This window comes from Gracilinanus agilis, chromosome 5 (assembly GCF_016433145.1).
Source record: "Gracilinanus agilis isolate LMUSP501 chromosome 5, AgileGrace, whole genome shotgun sequence".
Taxonomy (NCBI): domain Eukaryota; kingdom Metazoa; phylum Chordata; class Mammalia; order Didelphimorphia; family Didelphidae; genus Gracilinanus; species Gracilinanus agilis.
In genome coordinates, this window is record NC_058134.1 from 217,259,764 (window position 1) to 217,277,572 (window position 17,809).

The 17,809-nt window shown below is 51.9% G+C and overlaps 1 protein-coding gene across 4 annotated transcripts; it reads right to left on the reverse strand.

Annotated features, from left to right (window-relative positions):
* Positions 1–2,686: 2,686 nt before the first annotated feature.
* Positions 2,687–17,794, reverse strand: GGA1 (golgi associated, gamma adaptin ear containing, ARF binding protein 1). Of its 4 annotated transcripts, none has more exons than XM_044678023.1 (17): positions 17,738–17,794; positions 13,530–13,614; positions 13,137–13,212; positions 12,150–12,248; positions 11,604–11,727; positions 11,306–11,406; positions 10,874–10,954; positions 9,804–9,941; positions 9,628–9,709; positions 9,005–9,112; positions 8,627–8,776; positions 6,290–6,354; positions 5,748–5,900; positions 5,180–5,361; positions 4,498–4,663; positions 4,074–4,184; positions 2,687–3,941 (listed from the first exon to the last, which is right to left on the reverse strand). In XM_044678023.1, exons 1-17 carry the CDS (start codon positions 17,766–17,768, stop codon positions 3,831–3,833), a joined length of 1,863 nt encoding a protein of 620 aa, XP_044533958.1. In that variant the 5' UTR covers positions 17,769–17,794; the 3' UTR covers positions 2,687–3,830. The 4 variants fall into 4 exon arrangements, with proteins under 4 accessions (XP_044533958.1, XP_044533956.1, XP_044533957.1 ...); XM_044678021.1 differs by having other exon boundaries at positions 4,498–4,667; positions 5,184–5,365; positions 5,740–5,900; XM_044678022.1 differs by having other exon boundaries at positions 5,180–5,365; positions 5,740–5,900.
* Between the last annotated feature and the right edge of the window lie 15 nt (positions 17,795–17,809).

The following is a 17,809-nucleotide window of genomic DNA, read 5'->3' on the forward strand; positions in this document are numbered from 1 at the left end:
TCAGCAAGAAGGCTGTAGCAAAAGGAGTGATGACTTAGGGATTGAGAAATGATGCCTGCAAAGGCCACTACATCAAAGAAAGACCTATTGCCTGGAAAGAGGTGCACTAGTAGGGGACAGAGCTTGTGGCCTCCACAGGCCAGAAGGTTCTCTGTCACGTTGAGACAATCAACTATGGAAGGTAACAGAAGGTATGCACACAATTGGGCTGCAAGCCTGGATAGACTGTGGTGTGTTTCAGTGAAGGTAATTCCTCTCCTGAGGTCACAGAGCTATCCTTGCATGGAAGACTGACTTCTCATTGGCAAAATCCTTATCACAACTGAAGACCAAATCCAGGCCATATTCCAAGGGCCTCAGGACATATCCTGAAGTCATTTCCCATCTCTCCAGTTGCTCAGACTTCCCGCCAATCTTGTCTGTTGAGACTTGCATGTGGAACTTGGGTCCAAAGCCTGGTCCTGCTACTGACTGCTTAAGTAACCCTAGGCAAAGCCCCTGACCTTAATGGGTCTCCACTTCCCCATGTGTTAAATTAGGGGTTTGCTGAAAGTGAAGTAGATCCAGGAAAAGACAGAGCCTAGGTAGGCAGCACAAACCGTGTTAAGAATTCTAAAACAGAAGAGTCTTGGCTTGGTAGAGCTGATTAATTGGTCTTTCCTTTTGCCCACTGTGCCACTATAACTGCCAGTTGCAAGTATCAATAGGGCTTGATTAAATTCAAAACCAAATCAAAGCCCTTTGCTATGAGGCCTGGTTCCCTGGGCTGGGGAAGTGGTATAACAGGAAATGAAGGTGAAAGAAGGCCAAAGGCTTTATTATACTAACTCTCCTTCCCCTGAAATCACAGCAATCTTTTTTTTTTTTTTTTAAGCCCTTACTCTTAGTGATAATTCTTAAGACAGAAGGGAAAAGGCTTTGCAACTCAGGGTTAAGTGACTTGCTCAAGGTTTGAACCCAGGTCCTCCCAACTCCAGGCCTTGGGCCCTATGCCACCTAACTGCTTCAAAACCTAACCTTCCATCTTAGAATCAATACTATGTATAGATGGGTTCCAAGGCAGAAGAGTGGTAAAGGCTGGGTAATGGAGTCAAGTGACTTGCCCAGGGTCACATAGTTAGGAAGTATCTGAGGGCTCAATTTGAAACCAGGACCTCCCATCTCTAGGCCTGCCTCTCAACACTGAGACTAGCTACCCCTAGCTGCCCCTACAACTGGGGTCTTGAGAGCAAGGCTGGCACCTTCCCAAGGTGTATATCCCAAGCCTAGCCCAGTACCATGTAATGGATAGATCCTGAGTATGGGTTGAGGGATGCCTCAGAGAGATAAGGAAGCACACATCTAGTTTAGGGGCTCCAATCCAGCCCTTCTATCCAAATCCTTTAGATGGTTCAAGATCCAGACTGACATCAGTTAGGAAGCAGGAGTCTGGAATGACAGCTGTGGAAATTTTCTGCATACACCTGGGCTGATGGTGCTGCTCTCCAGGGTCATCATCCCAATTTGAAAGATGAAAAAAAAGGACTCAAAGGGATTGTGACTATACCACAGTTGAGAACTAGAGGGTATTTAATCTACCACACTGCCAAACAGAGGCACATTGAAAGTATGCCAGGCTGTGGTAAAACCTTGTGGTCTGGCCCTGCCACTAACTCTAAAGTTATCACTTCCTGTTCTAGGCCCCCCATTATCCAAGTGGGCAGGAGCTGTCCAAGAACTTAGCAATGGCAAGCCTCATTTCCATCATTCTCATTCAGTCTCTAACAGCATCTTGGGTGTTTGTCCACTGTCCATTCCCTAGCTGCCCTGGCACCTTGTCTGCACCCTCCACAACACTGAACTATGCCTTGGCTTCTTGGAATAGTTCAAGTTCTCATCTCCCCAATTTTAGGCCATGCTAATTCAAAATCTCCCTCTTCTCCCCTTGGCAGGGCCCTGGGTTGGAGGCCAGCTGATGAATTCTCAGCCACAGCAGCTCATGTCAGCTGGCACTGGTCTGCTCTTGCTCCAAGTAGCCAAACCTCAACTTCACAACTGTGTGGCAGGGATGAGCAGTATGGCCATCCAGTCAGTCTAGGCCCACTTCAGTTCTGGGTCCTGAGGCAAGTCACAGAACCCCAGCCTCAGTTGGCTCACCTATAAAACAGGGTTGTGAGGGCCAAATGAGAGGATACTCTAAGGCAGGGGTTGGCAACCTATGGCTCTTTCTGCAGGAGCCATAAAGTCAAATTTTTTTTCAGGCGCTGTTACAGGAGCGCACTGTGAGCACTGTACGGCTCTCACGAAATTGTATTTTAAAAAATGTGGCGTTTATGGCTCTCACGGCCAAAAAGGTTGCCGACCCCTGCTCTAAGGTGTTCTCTAAACCTCAGGGTGTTGTGTAAATGCCAGTTTTTACAAAAGGAGCCAGACTTTACAGATAAGGAAACAGGTGCCCTGCCAGCAAGATGTCTAAAATCCAATCTCTATACTGCTGAGTACTTCCTGTCCCGCCCACAGTCCAGACCTTCTTCCCAGCTGGTGAAAGTGGTGGATCCCTTCCTTTGTAGAGGCTGCAGCACAAGGATGCTCCCGGAGCCCAGTGCCACAGATTGGACACTTGGCTATCTTGGGAGGGCTCAGGGGTTAGACCTTGGATGTGTTAGGGCTCACAGAGAGCTCCCCAACCTCAGCAATTCGAAAAGGGTCCAGGAAAGAACTCTTTTATTTTATCCCATAAATACACCACACCCAATGCAGCATGTCCCTCTGAGTGCAGGTGGACATGAGACACACATGGGCCCAGGGTGGTGATCCTGCAGGGCCCATGATGGAGGAGACATGGAGAACCCCAGTAAGGGAGAAGCTGCTTGAAGCCCAAGACTGTCTAAGGGGAGGACCCCTACCACCAGTCGTCCCCAACCTGCCATTGAGGCACAATCTGGGCCCAGCAATTCCTTCCCCATCCCATTTGAGGGCACCCGCAAATGATGCTGGAGGAAGGAAGGTAGTTGACTGTTGGGATTTCCTTCCCTAGTCACCCTTTCCACCCAGACTGTTGCCAGAGATAGACTCAAATGGAAAGAAAAAGTCTAATCCCACACCAGAGAAGTGCAAACAGGTGGAGGTGAATACCCCCAAATTCTACCCAGTTCCTATGGGGGTGCTGTCCCCCGAAGGGGAAGGGAGAGGGGGAGGCTCGGCAGCGTCAGTGGCACGCCCAGGGCTCTGGGTCCTGTAGAACAATCCCCACTCTGGTAAGGCCACCCCTGGCTTATGGCTGGTCCTTCCCATAAGGCATAAGAGAGCAGGGCTCTGGCCCCACCCAGTTCCAGGGTCATCCCGTGGTACCTCAGCCCAGCCCCTTCCCAAGACTGCTACAGTAGTGCTGAGGGTCCTGATCACCCAAACCTTTCCCAAAGCCCAGAAGGGACAAACACTCATCCACTCTCCCTGCCCCGCCCTCCTGCATCTCAACAGACCAAGCAGGATGATCCTGGCTAAGGGATGGATCTGTTAAGAGATGAGGCTTTTGTACTAGGGGAAGGCTCTGGCCTCTACCTCTCCTTCTGGATTTAGCTCAGTAAGGGAGGAAGAGGAAGGTGGGGAAGAGCTAGTATGGGAGGAACACTGGGGAGAGAAGCACCAGACCCCAGCATGTATGGCTAGAGTGGGGAGCTGGTCCCCATCCTGTCGGGGAGCACAGGTTTCCAAGTGAAGTCCTAACTAGCAGAAGGTGAGAATGGGGGCAGTAGAGGTCCTAAGGAGGACTGGGCTGGGCCCCCGTCCCCACCCTGCAGGACGGGCTTCCTTGGAGCCTCCCACACCACCTTTCCTTTCCCAGCCAGCTTCTAGAGGCTGCCCCAAGACTCAGGTGGGGGGAACTGGTCCACACCTCCCATCTCGTTGTAGGTCTGGTCACCCATGGTGAAGGTCAGCTTGTATCGGAGGCGGACTTTCTCCTGGGGAGGAAGGACAGGAGGGAGAATCCCAGATGAGTAGAAGGGCCTGCATTTGGGTGAGGGTTAGGGCTCTGGCCCCTGAGCACTCCCTCTTCAGCAGCCCGAGACCCTTAAAGGCTTGCTCTTGCTCACCTTCTGGGGGTTGGCGAGCAGCAGGACTTGAGTGATGGCTGTGGGGTGGACAATGGGGTTGAAGGCAGGGAGCTCAGTGCCTGAGGGGGGCTGCAGTTTTACTTTCATCACCTGGGGATGGACAGATAGTATCAGAAGGCCATCCTGCACTGGTCCCTTGACCCTGCCCTCTCCACTCTTAGGGGTGCCCCGCCTACCCCCACCCTGGCAAGAGAGATAAGCGGAGGCCACAACATTTCCTCTCCTGAAAGACTTTAGGGTGGGACTCTGGTCCAACATCCTCAGTCAGCAGATGTGGAAACTGAGGCCCAGAGGCAGAGAAGCCTCCTATGATTTACTTTAGTCACCGATGAAGGTGAAGGAAAGGGTCCCTCCGACCCTCCATCCCCATCTCTTCCCTGTTAGCCCCCCATGAAGAGGTCACCTTGGGGACAGCAGACTGAAAGACAATGTTCCGTATTGGCTTCGGGGCTGTGCTCAGCATGGAAACCACCACAACCAGCACATCAGGCCGGCCAGGCAGAGGGTCCCGGGCAAAGTGGAAGAGGACTCGGAAGCCATGCTGGTCATAGACAGTTACAGGCAAGATGCTACCTGCAGCCAGGGCATGGAGGCAGGGGGAAGAAGGAAGAAGGAGCAGAAGTTGCAGGGGAGCGGCCATGGGTCCCCAGGGGCATTTCCAAGGCCAGAATGACAACAGCTCAGGGTAGAGGTTTATGGAGGGGGCACAATCTGGTGATGACAGAGAAATCCCCAAACCTTCACTCTCCTGTGGGGAGTATGAGGTTTATACCACCCCCTGACCACCTTCTGCCATCTAGACAGTGTTCTATAGGCTATGGGCACACATGCCAAGAGAACGGATGGACAGGAGCCTCACTCCCTCTGGGCAGCTAAGGGTTATGATACACTGCCTGCTCCATTCTATAGATAAGCAGGCAGAGGTCCTTACTGGGGAAGGGACTGGTCTTAGGTTGAAAGTTTTTGCCAGGACAGAAGCCATGTCCCAGACCCAAATTCTAGTCTTTCTTAATGAAAAAGGGAAGGAGGAAAGAGGCTGGCCTTGGGCAAGGGCAAAGTCTGTGGTTCCCCAGCCCTGCCTTTACTTACTGGGTCGGATAGACTCTAGGGGCACAGTGAGGTTGGCCAGGGAGATCTCTTGTGCTGGCTCTGGGGGCCGTGGAGGTGCCAGGGGGTCACAGGAACCACTGGGGAGCAGTGTTGGGGCACTGGTGCTACTTTTGTTCTGGAGGTCACGCAGGGTGAGCCGAGGGGCTGGCTGCTGCTTCTCCCTTTAGAGGAAGAAGAAGGTGAAGATAAGGTGCGGATGGGAAGGAGACAGGTGGGCTCTCATTTACTCCAGGGCATCCTCTGTGCCTGTTTTCAAGGCCAGTTGCTCCCCATATGTCACACACTTGTGACTTTGGGGTGTACTATGATGGTCTTTGATGTCCCAAGGCCTTTCTCCGAGTATGGCCTGGCTCTGCTGTTAGCCAATGGCCAGAACTCATCTACTCCTTTCTTCCATGCTACCCCTTTCCCTGGCAAAGAATAGTCATCAGTCACTGTGAGATACCCAACCTTGGGGCCAGGCTGGGCACTGAGTGTATTCAGGCCTGGCCCTTTTACCTCCCAGTTGGCTGGGGCTGGGGGCTCCCATCCTCACCACCGAACTTGCTGAGACTCTGGGGGCAGGGATTGTTGTAGCAGAGTCTTCCCTAGGAGGTCCAGGTCATCAAGCCCGCTGGAGGACGATGGAGGCATCTGGGACAAGGGCTGGCTATCGGTTTGGGGAGCTGTACTGGCGAGTTCAGAGCTTTCTGATGACTGGCAAGGGCAGAGCAGAGAGTGGAGCTGGAAACCAATGGATTCACCTACCTCCGCTGCCCTCCCCCCACCAGGTGTTTGACCGTCCTTCCACCTACTTGGCTGGGAAGCCCCACAGGGTTGGGTCAGTCAGAGGGGGTGCCCTGCCCCAGGAAGAAAGTGGGAACAGTCTGGAGTGTGGCTCCTCTCTCCAAGGGAGGAGCTAGGCCCTATACTATTGGCTAGTCCTCAGACTCACAAGGAAGCTGTGCCTCTCCTGCTTTGTTCTGAGCAGTCACTTCCCTCTCTGGCCTGAGCTCTGCCCCAAGACTCCCTAGCTCTCTCTAAGGAGGCCGCACAGGTTAGGCAGGCTTCCCAGACTACCTACCTGTCCCTTTTCCCTCTCCTACCTGGAAGCTGTTCCATCCTGCACTGTCCAGGCTTGGGGCTGATGGGGGTGTGGGATCATTGAGGCCTGAGGACAAAAGGAAGGGGAATAAAAACTGGGTTTCGTGGAGAAGGCTGCACTGGGTCTCAAGCTCCCTTGCCTCATCCCTGTCCTCCAGAATTGGAATCTCAGTGTGGGAAGGGAGTCTGGGAGACATCTAATGCAACCCACCAGAGAATGGGCTGAAGGACCCAGGGTGGGGCAGTGGGAGGGCACCCTATTTTTCATTATGTGAAAGTTCTGGCCAAGGAATGAACCCCATAGAGCCCCAGAGCAATGGGGAGACTTGTAAAGGCAAACTGAAGGTTGAGGTCAGGAAAGGCTACCACCAAGGAGCCATCCCTAAGTGCACCAGGGTGCTGGGGGAGCTTTGGCCCCATCAATATGGCTTATGATGCCCAAGGTCCTGAGTGAGGAACATGAGGATCCATTTTACCAAGGTCTCCCCTCTGAGGTCACTCTGAGGCTTTCAAAACCTTGTCCTCTCTGTGAGGGCTGCTGCAAACAGGATTCCTTCCACTTCACAGATGAGGAAAGCAGCTCATGGAGCAAAAAGTGACTTATTCTGAACCCATGGCTCACAAAATGAGGGCTGAAAATATTCCTGACAAGTCTGGTGTCTTCCTATTCCAATCTTCCCAGTGCTACTTTCTGTGAGATAGCTCTTCTCAGGACTCATTACTTCTGGGTGTATGCCATCCCAGAACTTTTGTCATAAAGGGATGCCTGTTTGTAGAGGGGAAGGATCTATCTTGTTGAGGTTGCTGGGCAAGGACATATACTGGCTAGCAGGAAGATCTAAAAACAAACTTACTTAGGACCTGGGAGACCCTGGGAGTCACTTCAACTTTGTGCCTTTATTTCTTCATCTGTAAAATGGGCCTAACAAGGACATCTACCTGACAGGTTTGCTATGCATTGACTGCTAGCATTCTTCAGGCTTGAGGCTCAGCCTGGCCTTGCAGAGAGAGCTCCAAAGAGCAGAAGAACTGTCAAGGCTCTCTGGGTTTGCTTCCTCCCTCCTTGAACCACAGAAGTTGAGATCTTCCCCTTCCTTTATTTCTATTCATCACCAACTAAAAGCAAAAGCTGGTGGTGGGGGCAGAAGAGGAAGGGGCAGGAGAATCATGCAAGGCCTGGCTGGGTTTTCAGGCTGTAGGACACTGCCTGCTCTCCCTCTCAGGGCCACCCTGGTCACAGGGAGGAGTGGAAGAAGGGCAGTTCTCTTACTCGTTCCCACCAGACATGGGCTCAGAACTGGGGTGGCCCTGGAGATCCTGATCCACCCAGATCAGACCCAGCAAGGTTCAGTGGGTCTTCTCAGTTTTAAGGCTATGAATCTCAACTCTAACTGAAGGACGAGTTCAAGGTGTTTGATTCCCTCTCATCAGGCCAGCATTGGAATAGACTAGCTTTCCATCTCCTGCCTATTCAGGCTGGGAGGCCAGAGCCTGGGGTCCTGTCCCCAGGGATGAGGCAGAGAGAAGGACCAAAGACCTAGCCTAGACCCAAAGTCTTGCTGTCTTTCTGGGGCTGGCCCCAAAGCTCCCTTTGGACATAGGGATTTTGGGGAGAGAAACCAGAAGGAAGCAGTTGGCCTATGTTCCATACCACCTAATCCAGAGGTTCCTGCTGGGGTGCCCTGAGCATCAGCAGAAACTTCCAGGGTATTAGCTGGCTGTCTGGCTTGCCCCTCAAGCTCCTGGGGTTGGGAGCAGGAGGTAGAATAATATAGGTTCAGACCTCCTTCTTATAAGGCCAGCTGCCCAATATGCTCCAGTAGGGAGGAGGGGAAGATCAGAAGCAATCTAGTCAAGCCACCAATCCCTCATCACAGCAAAGCAGCACCCAGGAATTAAGAGTCAATGAGTTGTCTTTATCTTCCTCCCTTCTGGCTACTGCTACTCCCAAGTCCTTGAGGCCTTTCTTGAGCAGAAAGGAACAGTTTCGGGAGAACTGTCCTATAGGTCCCTCAATCCCAAGGGGGCTGGTTAGAGGCCAGGCTTGGGAGCTGTGACTTGGGCCTGCCAGAGTCCTGAGAGGTTCTTTGGCTGGAGACCCCCTCCATTAGGCCTCTTTGGCATGGGTTCCTGGGCTTGGTTCCCCCCATCAGTGCCTGAAGCATGTTATTAGAAAGAGAGCAGGAATGGGATCCATTCTCCTTTCCTAGTCAAACGCTCTTCCTTGCCTTTGGCTTGACTTCCCTCAGGGCCTCCGTGAGTGGTTGTTGTAGATCTAAGGGTCAGGAGCACATAGACGGGGGTAGTCCCACATCCCTGCCCCTCCCCACCTTTCTTACCTAGAGACATGAGCTCATCATCAAGCAGGGAGACTGAGGTGGGCTGCTCTGGTCTGGCTAAGCCACTCGCCAGGCTTGGTAGGGCAGGGCTGGCTGAACCTGCTGGAGGCATGTCCAGTCCAGAGAGGTCCAGGAGAGCTGAAGTGCTACCTGTGGGGAGAAGGGAGGAAAGAATCACACAACCTACATTACTAGAGAGTTCTAGTCCTTCATCTCTTCCCATCCTCATGCTTGTTGACTAGTAAAACTCCACTCTGCGCCTCCAACCTGTGCATTCAGAGCTGCCTTCCCCCCCTTTCTCTGTAGCTATCCTGGCTAATCACTGCCCCCTCTTTTCTCCCTGGCCCTCTCCTCAACTGTCACATTTCATTTGTTCACCTGGAAGGGGGCCAGAGGCTGTGTCTCCATTGACCTCTCCTCCTTTCACCAGTTGTTGGTAGAGGTTGATCACCTGTGTCAGATTGTCATTGGCCTGCAGGATCTCCGCTGAGATTGGGCAAGGAGGAGAAATGAGAGGAGGAAGGAATCCAGAGCCAGCTCCTGTCAGGGGTCTCCCCTGGCTCTCCCCCAGCATTGAGTGCCAGGCTCTGTACACAGTAGGTACTTAATGGATATTTACTGAATTGTATGACCACCCAGGAGAGAGTCATGGCTAATCTTGGAACCAAAGAAGGGCCTGAGGCTGGGGCTTCTTCGTGACTCATGGCTTCTCCCAGGGGTCTCCGAGTGCTTCTGATTATTCAGCCTTATGAGTAAACCATGTTTAAGCAGAGCCTCCAATACATATGGAGTTATTTATCAACTACAGTTCTGTACTAATAATTCTGAACACCAAAAAATTCCCAAGGAAATGTAAAAAGGCTCAAAATGAAATCCTGGTTGCCTGTGTAGTGGGAGACCCAGCTAAGCATTAAGGGCCCCCTTGTGGCTGCTCTCTGAACTTGCAGATCTCCCAGAGAGGGCAGGAGGGAGGGAGGCAGCCCTTGTCTGTCCAGGCTCACCCAAGGCCTCGTCATTGTCCTCGGTGTCACTGGCCAGACGGAACAGCATGGGCCTCATCCGTTCACAGCGCTGGTACAGCTCCTGAAAGGTCAGAGGGAAGAGAAAGCAGGACTGAGAGAAGCCCTGGCCACAGGGGGTAGGGGTAGGGTGGAAGCCCCAGAAGACCAGGCTTCACCTTCATGAGCTCATCATTGCCCACTGAAGTCTCGCCCTGGCTGTAGCTGGTCACCATCTCAGTCAGCAGCCTCACATTGTTATTCACCTCTTCGATAGCACTGACCCGCTTGGAGATCTTCTCCATCCGCTTCTGGTCCTGGGGACGGGCCAAAGGGTGGAGGGAGTTGTGTCCATGGCTCACAGGTCTCCTGAGCTCCCACCTCCCTCCTCTACCTCCATAAACCACTGAGGTTGCTCTGTCTGTCCTACTAAGAAGGCCTCTCAGGCAGTGCCCAAGGCTCAGGGCACTCTACACATAGAACATGTGCAGAGAGCCTCATTGAGTCAGAAGGCCTGAGTTCAAATCCTGAACTCTCCCTGTTTAACCTTGGGTCTCAGTTTCCTGATGTGTAAATGGGGGGAAGAGATGAGACATTAAGAGTCAACTCTGTAGATGGTTAAATAGTCGATGAAAAGAAATGAACTTAAGGGAGTGGGACTGCCCAACAGGTATGTATGAGAGAGAGGAAATAGGTGGTCATTCTCCTGGCTTGCCTGGTGGGGAAATAGGAGGGCATGGTCAAGGCAGGAGGACAGTGTGTGAGAGAAAGTGTAATGGTGTGTGTGAGTGAGAGAGTGTGAGAGTGTGTGTGTGGTGAAGGTTCCATCCCAGGGCCAACCTTTGCTCTAGGGTTCCAGGCCAGGCCTGCATTAGTTGCTTGGGCCCCTGGCATGGGCCTCTATGCTTCTGTCTGGCCTAAGCTTTGTAGTTAACAAAGCATTTTCTTGAACATCATCATCTCAGGGATCTTCCCAACCCTAGGGGGAGGGTGCTCAGGTGTTTCAGTGATGTCCAATCCTTGGTGACCCCATTTGGGGTTTTCTTGGCAAAGATACTGGAGTGGTTTGCAATGTCTTTCTCTAAAGAGGGGAGATGCTGGCCCTCATGAAGCCCAAGTCCCTTCTCTCTCCCTATCCCTTTCACCCACCAGTTCTACTTTGGCCCCAAACAAGTCACATTCCCCCTTCCTTCCCCATGAGCTCTGAAGGCCCCTTCCTGCAGCTGCCATGTACTGAGCAATCAGGCACCTCTTGGACCATCTCCTTGATAAGCTTGTTGGCTGCTCGCAGATCCTCTGGGTGGGAGCTCTTTAGCAGCCGGGCCAGCATCTAGGGACACAGGAGAATGGGGGTGTGAGGGGCAGGGTCCAGGGCCATTGTGGAGCAGAGCCCAAGAAGGAAGGGAGGGAATCTTGGGCCAGTGGGAGCTGGCAAGAAGGTATGGGAAGACCAGAAGCACCCCCTTTACCACATGTATCTTTTCAGCAAGGCCATCCAACTTTCTAACCCAGACCTGGGGTTGAAGAAAAAGGTTGGGAGATTGATGTTGATGGGGCTGGGTCCCCCTTCTGGCTTGCTGACCCCCGCTTTGCACTCTGACAAAACCTAGGAGTGTGGTATGTTGGCTTAGGTAAAGCTGTCTCAAAAGCAGTGGTCAGCATCCTTCTGCAGCTGCCTTACCTTGGACTTCTCTTCATCTTCAAAGATCCCATTCTTGGGCCGTGTGGGGGGTGCAGAGAAGGGAGCATCATCTGGAAGCTTGGGATCAATCTTCACAATCCCTATGGGGGCAGCAGACAGACCAGGCCCCTGTCACTGGGTCCAAGGCCAGACAGTTCTTGTGCCTTATCTAGGGACAACTGTCATTCTATCCACCCAAGAGGGACAAGGATTTCTTCCTCTAACTCTATCAGCCTTTGGATTTCTTCTGCTCAGGGATGTCAGGTGCTCACCTGAGAGATGAGGGAGCATGGCTTACCTTGCTTTTTCAGCATCTGATAGGCCTCAGCAATCTTCACCTCCTGAGGCAGCCCCAGCGTCCAGCTGTAAAGCAGCTCCAGAATCTTGTCCTTTACCTTGTCTGGGGTGCGGGTGCCCAGATACTGTGTCAGGGAGGAGGAAGACGACCCCTGACTTGTCCATCTCCAAGGCCCTTTCCCCATCTCCACAACCCCAGACCTGGTTACTGCCCTTACAACTCTCTCACATTCCTCATGGCCATTCCTTCTCACAAGACAGGGGAAAAAAAGAAGGGAGGTGGAAGTGCTTAAGTCATCTCTGTTGATTTGTAAAAGGTGTGGGGCACTCAGGGTGGAGGCACAAATATGGAATACAGGGGATTAGGGCAACAAAGTGACAAGAGACAGGGAAGGGAGAAGAGAAAAAAGGTTCCATCTGAGCATGGTTCTTATTCTTCAGTCTCTCATTAGCAAGCAGCTGTGGGACCTTTAAGGGGTGGCCCATCCAACAAGGATGGAGCAGTCATATAAATCTCATGTCTATGTCTATGTTTCCCAGAACCCACCTTTGGTGATACCACCTTGATGAGCTCATTGAGAAAGCGGAACTTGCCAACCTCATCGTGGAAACGCTTGCCACAATTCTTCATGCATGTTTCCAGAACCTGAAGGTAGAACAAGGTCAAACAAGGCAGTACCTGCTTCTTCTCCCTGCCCATCAACCCAATCTCTATTGGAACAAGACTAGCTCAAGGACTTTTCTGATGGGGCTAGGCTCCCTGCCTGGCTTGCTGGCCCCAACCCTGCACTCTGACAATGGAGACCTCAGGAGAGATCTCTACATAGAGCTGGGATGGAAGACCCTTTTGGCCAGAGGAATAGTGAGATGTCCTTTCTTTCCTCTTACAGACCTTCTTTGGCTTCTAGGCCTCAAGGGCAGTGAACTTCAGGGCTGGGATCTTGGAACAAAACTGAGCACAACCCAGAAGAGATAAGACAATGGAGCTCCTACCATAGGGTGGGAGAGGCAGGGGCTGAAGGTAAGGAATATGCCTTAGCTTATCAAATGTGGTCAATGGGGCACATCACCTTGGCCCACTCTTTTCTTCTTTTCTTTTTAAACCCTTACCTTCCATCTTAGAATCAATACTATGCATTGGCAGCATGTATAGGGCAGAAGAGTGGTAAAGGATAGGCAATGGGGGTTAAGTGTCTTGCTCAGCTAGGAAGTGTCTGAGGTCAGATTTAAACTCAGGACCTCCTACCTCTGGGCCTGGCTCTCAATCCACCAAGCCACCTCACTGCCTCACTGTTTTTTTTATTTTTTTCCATTTTAAATCTTTATCATGAGAAAAGATATATAGGATTGGAGAGGGAGAGAAAGAATATCTAATAATGATTATAAGGTCAAAATAAAAATTAGAACTCTTAAGATTCCTACTCATTATCCCCTTGGCCAGGCCTGCTTTAGCTCTGATTTCAAGCCTTGGATGCCCCAGGCCTGTCCTGGAGTCAGGCTGGGGGCAGGACCTCCCTTTCCCTGGCCCTCTCACCGTCAGGGCCTGGGTAGCTTCCCATTCTTGTGGAGACTGGATCTTGTGGGCTAACAAGCGGGTGGCCAGTGGAGGCCTGTAGGAGAGAGACACAAAGAGGAAAGGCCACTCCCCACAAGGGGAACCTGCCTTTGCAACCCCACGGCTTCCTCAGGTTTTTGGGTATTTATGGAGAGGAAGGTGAGGAGCAACTTTAGCCCAGCACATCTGTCTCCATCTTCCTGGGGCCACAGGATGGTCACAGGAACAAGCAGGCAGTGACCGAAGGCAGTCCAAGAATGCAGGATCTTCCTGGTGCTGAGAGGAGTAAATTCTTCTCCACCCCAGCCCCAGTCACCACACCTCCTGCAATCTGGAGTGGGGGGTGGGAGGAGAGGTGGTGAGATGTCTTACCCTTCTAGCTCCTTATTGAGCTGCTCACAGAAGGCGTCGATGCTGTCCCAGTCCAACTCCTTGTTGAGGGGGTTTGTTGCTCTATCTGCACCAGGGGGCAGAACCAGTGGTGCTTAATCAGAGAAGGTCCCCAGTCTTTCCCTTCTCCCAGGGCTTATAGGAAGGGATAGCCCTTGCCCTATCCTCAGGGACCCTAGCATGCTTTCTCTCCCAGACATCTAGGAATTGAAATGTTCAAGAAAATGGTCACAAGTTAGGCCTTGCATTAGAGCTGTGTGACCCTGGGCAAGTGACTAGCTTGGCCTCAGCAAGAATGAGCTGGAATGACAGGCACAGAAGATATGGGAGGCGGAGGCCTGAAGAAAGCTTTGGATAAAGTAGATGAAACAAAGCAAGACCTTAGGAGCCACTGTCCCCATCCCCTGTAGAACCCTCGGATCTACCCAAGCCCCAGTCTCAGCCCCCAAGTCAGAAGCAGCTACTGTCTCCTTCCTTTTTTTCAGGAAAAAGATTGCCATCACCATTTTACAAATGAGGGAACTGAGGCTCAGCAAGGTGGAGTCATACACAGGTAGGAAGTGCCAGAACTAGGCCTTGACTCTCAGCCTTCAGCAACTGAGTCCAGTGTTCCTCCCAGTAAACTTGAGGGGGTGTGGGAGACATGATGGTAGCAGGGAATTCTAGCAACATCATCCCCTTTCTTTTACTTTTGGGAATCATGTCCAGGGATTCTGATGTGTGTGTGTGTGTGTGTGTGTGTGTGTGTGTGTGTGTGTGTGTGTGTGTGAGAGAGAGAGAGAGAGAGAGAGAGAGAGAGAGAGAGAGAGAGAGAGAGAATGTACTGTTTGCTTGAGCTGCTGTGGGGAGTTCTGGCCCTGAGAGTGAGCCTACCTCTGCCTCCAAGCAGCCTTATGATCTTAAGCAAGGCTCACACTCCTGAGCCAGTTTTCCCATCTGTCAAAAGGGAATCACAATCCTTGTCTATCACCTTCATGGGCTTGTTGAGAGGAGAGGGGACAGGCTGTGTAATCTATCTGGTATAATACAACTAATAATAGGAGCTGGGAGGCAGGGGGCACTTCAGAACATGGGAAGTGCCCTGGCCAAGGTATGAGACAGAACCCTTCCAACACCAAGATTTGGGCCTCAAATTCAGCCTAAGAATATGAGAGCTTGATGACATCTGCTTTGGGGACTCCCTGCTAAGGAAAAAGGGTTGTGTTGTCCCTTTGGGCATGGACCCCTTTCTGGGAGCTCTAGGGAATCCAGAAGAGGGGAGCTCTATACCTTCAGGAAGATGTTCACTTCCCAGGGAGAATTGTGGAGCAGTACTCAGTGGCCTGAGATAGGATGATGCTCCAGCTGGCTGGCTACCAGAACACAAACCCCCTGAAAACAGGGCCTTGTTTGCAAGTGCCTACATAACAGCTGATGTTTACTAAATGCTTGAATTAAATTAAGTGAGGCTCCTCATTAATGCTATTGGCTAATCTGCTGATTTAGTTCCACCCTTGACCAGGGTTTGGGGACTAGGCCCAGGAACAAGCTGTTCCCAGCTGAAAGGCCTGAAACAATGACTTCCTCAAAGACAGCCCAACTCACATCTGGAGGAAAGAGGAGAAAAAGACCCAGAAGAGATGCTATATCAGAAAACCAAGGAGACCAGTATTAGTGGCTGCCAGGCAGCTTTCTCTTTCCACTCGTTCTGGGACTGAAAGACTTTTCCCTGGGCCTATATTTCTCAGGTTGGAAATGCAAAGTGTGGGCAATTTCACTCCTGGGATATGGAGCTCCTTCCCTCCAAAGAGGTGAATTTTATAGCTGGCCAGGATCCTACGAAATATCTATTCCAATTCCTATCATTTTGCAGAGAAAGAACTCAAGGCCAAGAAGAAAAAAAACAAGGCTCAAGTAATGTCTTCAAGGTCACAAAGTAAGTTATCAACTCCCATCTCATTCATATGTATAAGGTCCATACAAGGTCCAGGGCACAGAAGGTGGGAGAAGATGCCCAAGCTCAGGCCTGACCAGGGACAGGCTCAGAGAGCCTGACTCAAAGAGCAGATTCTTTTCACCCACTTTTTCCTAACCATGAAGGCAGATCCTGGGAGGGATGAGCTCACTGGCTCCCTCAACTACTAAAAATTCCACAGAGACTTTGGTGGTGGTGGTGGTGGGGTGTCTCCCATTTCCTGAATAACTTGTCTGCAATGGGATGAAGGAGCTGGGAGGCCTTTTCCTAGCCATGATGACTGGGGGGAGGTCCATATGTGAGCAGGTGTTCCAGGGGTGGGGTAGGGAGAGGAGATACCAAGATTGGAGTCTTGGCTATGGAATGCTGGGACAGAAGAGGGAGAGCAGCTGACATAGGCACATGGTAAAGGGGTGGGGGTGGAGAGAGGGGGCGTGTCTAAGTGGTAGATTTGTGGGGATCAAGTCATGAGGACCCCTCAAATCCATAGTGCCCAGACATGCACTGGTCCTTCCCTAAAACCATGTCTCCTTCAACTCTGCCACATCTTCCCTGATATCCCTATATATTTCCATCTATTCCACCTCAATCTCCCTCTAAATTGTTTCTTTGAAGAAAGGATTAGGGTCTTCCCCAGTCCATTCCCCCTATACCTCAGATTCCTAGGTCTGACCTCCCTAAATTGTGGGATCTCTTCCAGATCTCCTTGTTCAGACCTAGCCAAGTCAGGAGCTCCTTTAAAATTTGGGCAAAGATTTGGTTGGAACATGTGTTCTTCCAGGGGGCCAGTTCAAGTGTGTGGTGTGAAGATGAAGATTTATGGTATTTTAGGGGACCACAAAATAATTCAGAAGGGAATGTGGTGCAGCCATGGGGCCTTTGGAGGTGGTGTGAGAGGCTGCTCAGGTATGTGCCTAACGGCAGTCAGGGGGAGGCATCCAAGAAACATAAACCATAGGGAGTTTGGGGGTTGGTCTGTGAAGATTTGGGGGGGGGGGGCAGAGGTGTGGGAAGGCAGCTGGAAATAGGAAGCATCTTGAAGGGACATGTGTGAGGATGAAGAGAACCTTTTGGGGGTGGCCAAAGGAAGTTTGGGGCAGCTACAGTAAGATTCTTGACTTTGTAATAGGTCTAAGGAGGAAGCCTGGATGGATTTTAGAGGGTCATATGAGTGTTTTGGGAGAACAGAATGAGAATGTCATTTGAGGTGTGGGTTTCGGGGACAACTTCAGTGTGTGAGGGGAAAATTAGGGATGGGCGGGAATCCAGATTTTCTTTTGGGGTGGGGCAGCCTAGGAGTATCTATGGTGGTTTTGATAAGGCTAGGCTGGGGGTACTAGAGGGGATGGAAGTGCTGGAAGGAGACTTTGGGGAACATCCTGGGGGCATTTGAAGCATGCTGAAGGCAGACTGCCAGGGCAGCCTGGATTAGGAGGGCAGATCCAGGTCCCAGGAGGGGACTGGGAAGATCTGGAGATAGGTTTTGGGAGTTCCCTAAGGGATGTGGGGGGCAGATTGGGTGAGTGGTTGGAGATCTGAGGGGTGGCTGCGTAGGAGTTTCTGAAAGCAGATTTAGGTCAGGAGGCTATTGTAAAGGAAGGTTCTGTGGTGAATTTAGAGGAATGGGATAGGTGGCCTGCAAGAAGGGAATGGGCTAGAGTCTTGGGGTGTAGTGAAAGGTGGTCCCTGAGGCAGATTTGGAAATTCCAGGGGTGGAGGTACATTTGGGAGGGTGGGATGAGGGAATCTTGGAGACGAATTAAGTGAGGGTTGCTTCTTTCTGGAGCCATTTGGAGAGTGGCCTGGGGCCTCACAGAAATTGGAGGGGTCCTAGAGACATATTCGGGGGCTACCTAGGCGTTCAGATTTAACTGTAGGGGGGATTTAGGGCACATTGGAGGGTTATGGAGACAGATTTAAGGTTGGGGTCTCGGGGAAGTTTGATGGCTCCCTGGGAGTCTTGGGGAGGACCCTGGGAACGGATGGGGGGGCCCTTTTGGGGGCGCCCTGGAAGCAGTCAAAAGGGGAGAGGCAGTTTTGGGGGGCTATCATGGAGGATTTGAGGGTCCTGGAAGCTGCTTAAGGAGGAGCTTCCTGGAAGCGTCAGCGGACAGTTGAGGGGTCCAGGACCAACTCAGGGGGGCCGCCCAAAGGGGGTGGGAGAGGGGCGCGCCCCTCGGTTCCGGTTCCGGTTCCGGCCCGGCCCGCGCGCCCGCCCCCCAGGGGGGTCACTCACTGATCCTCGATTCCAGACTCTCCGGCTCCATCTCGGGCTCCGTCCACCGCGGGACCACGCGCCCGCCCCCTC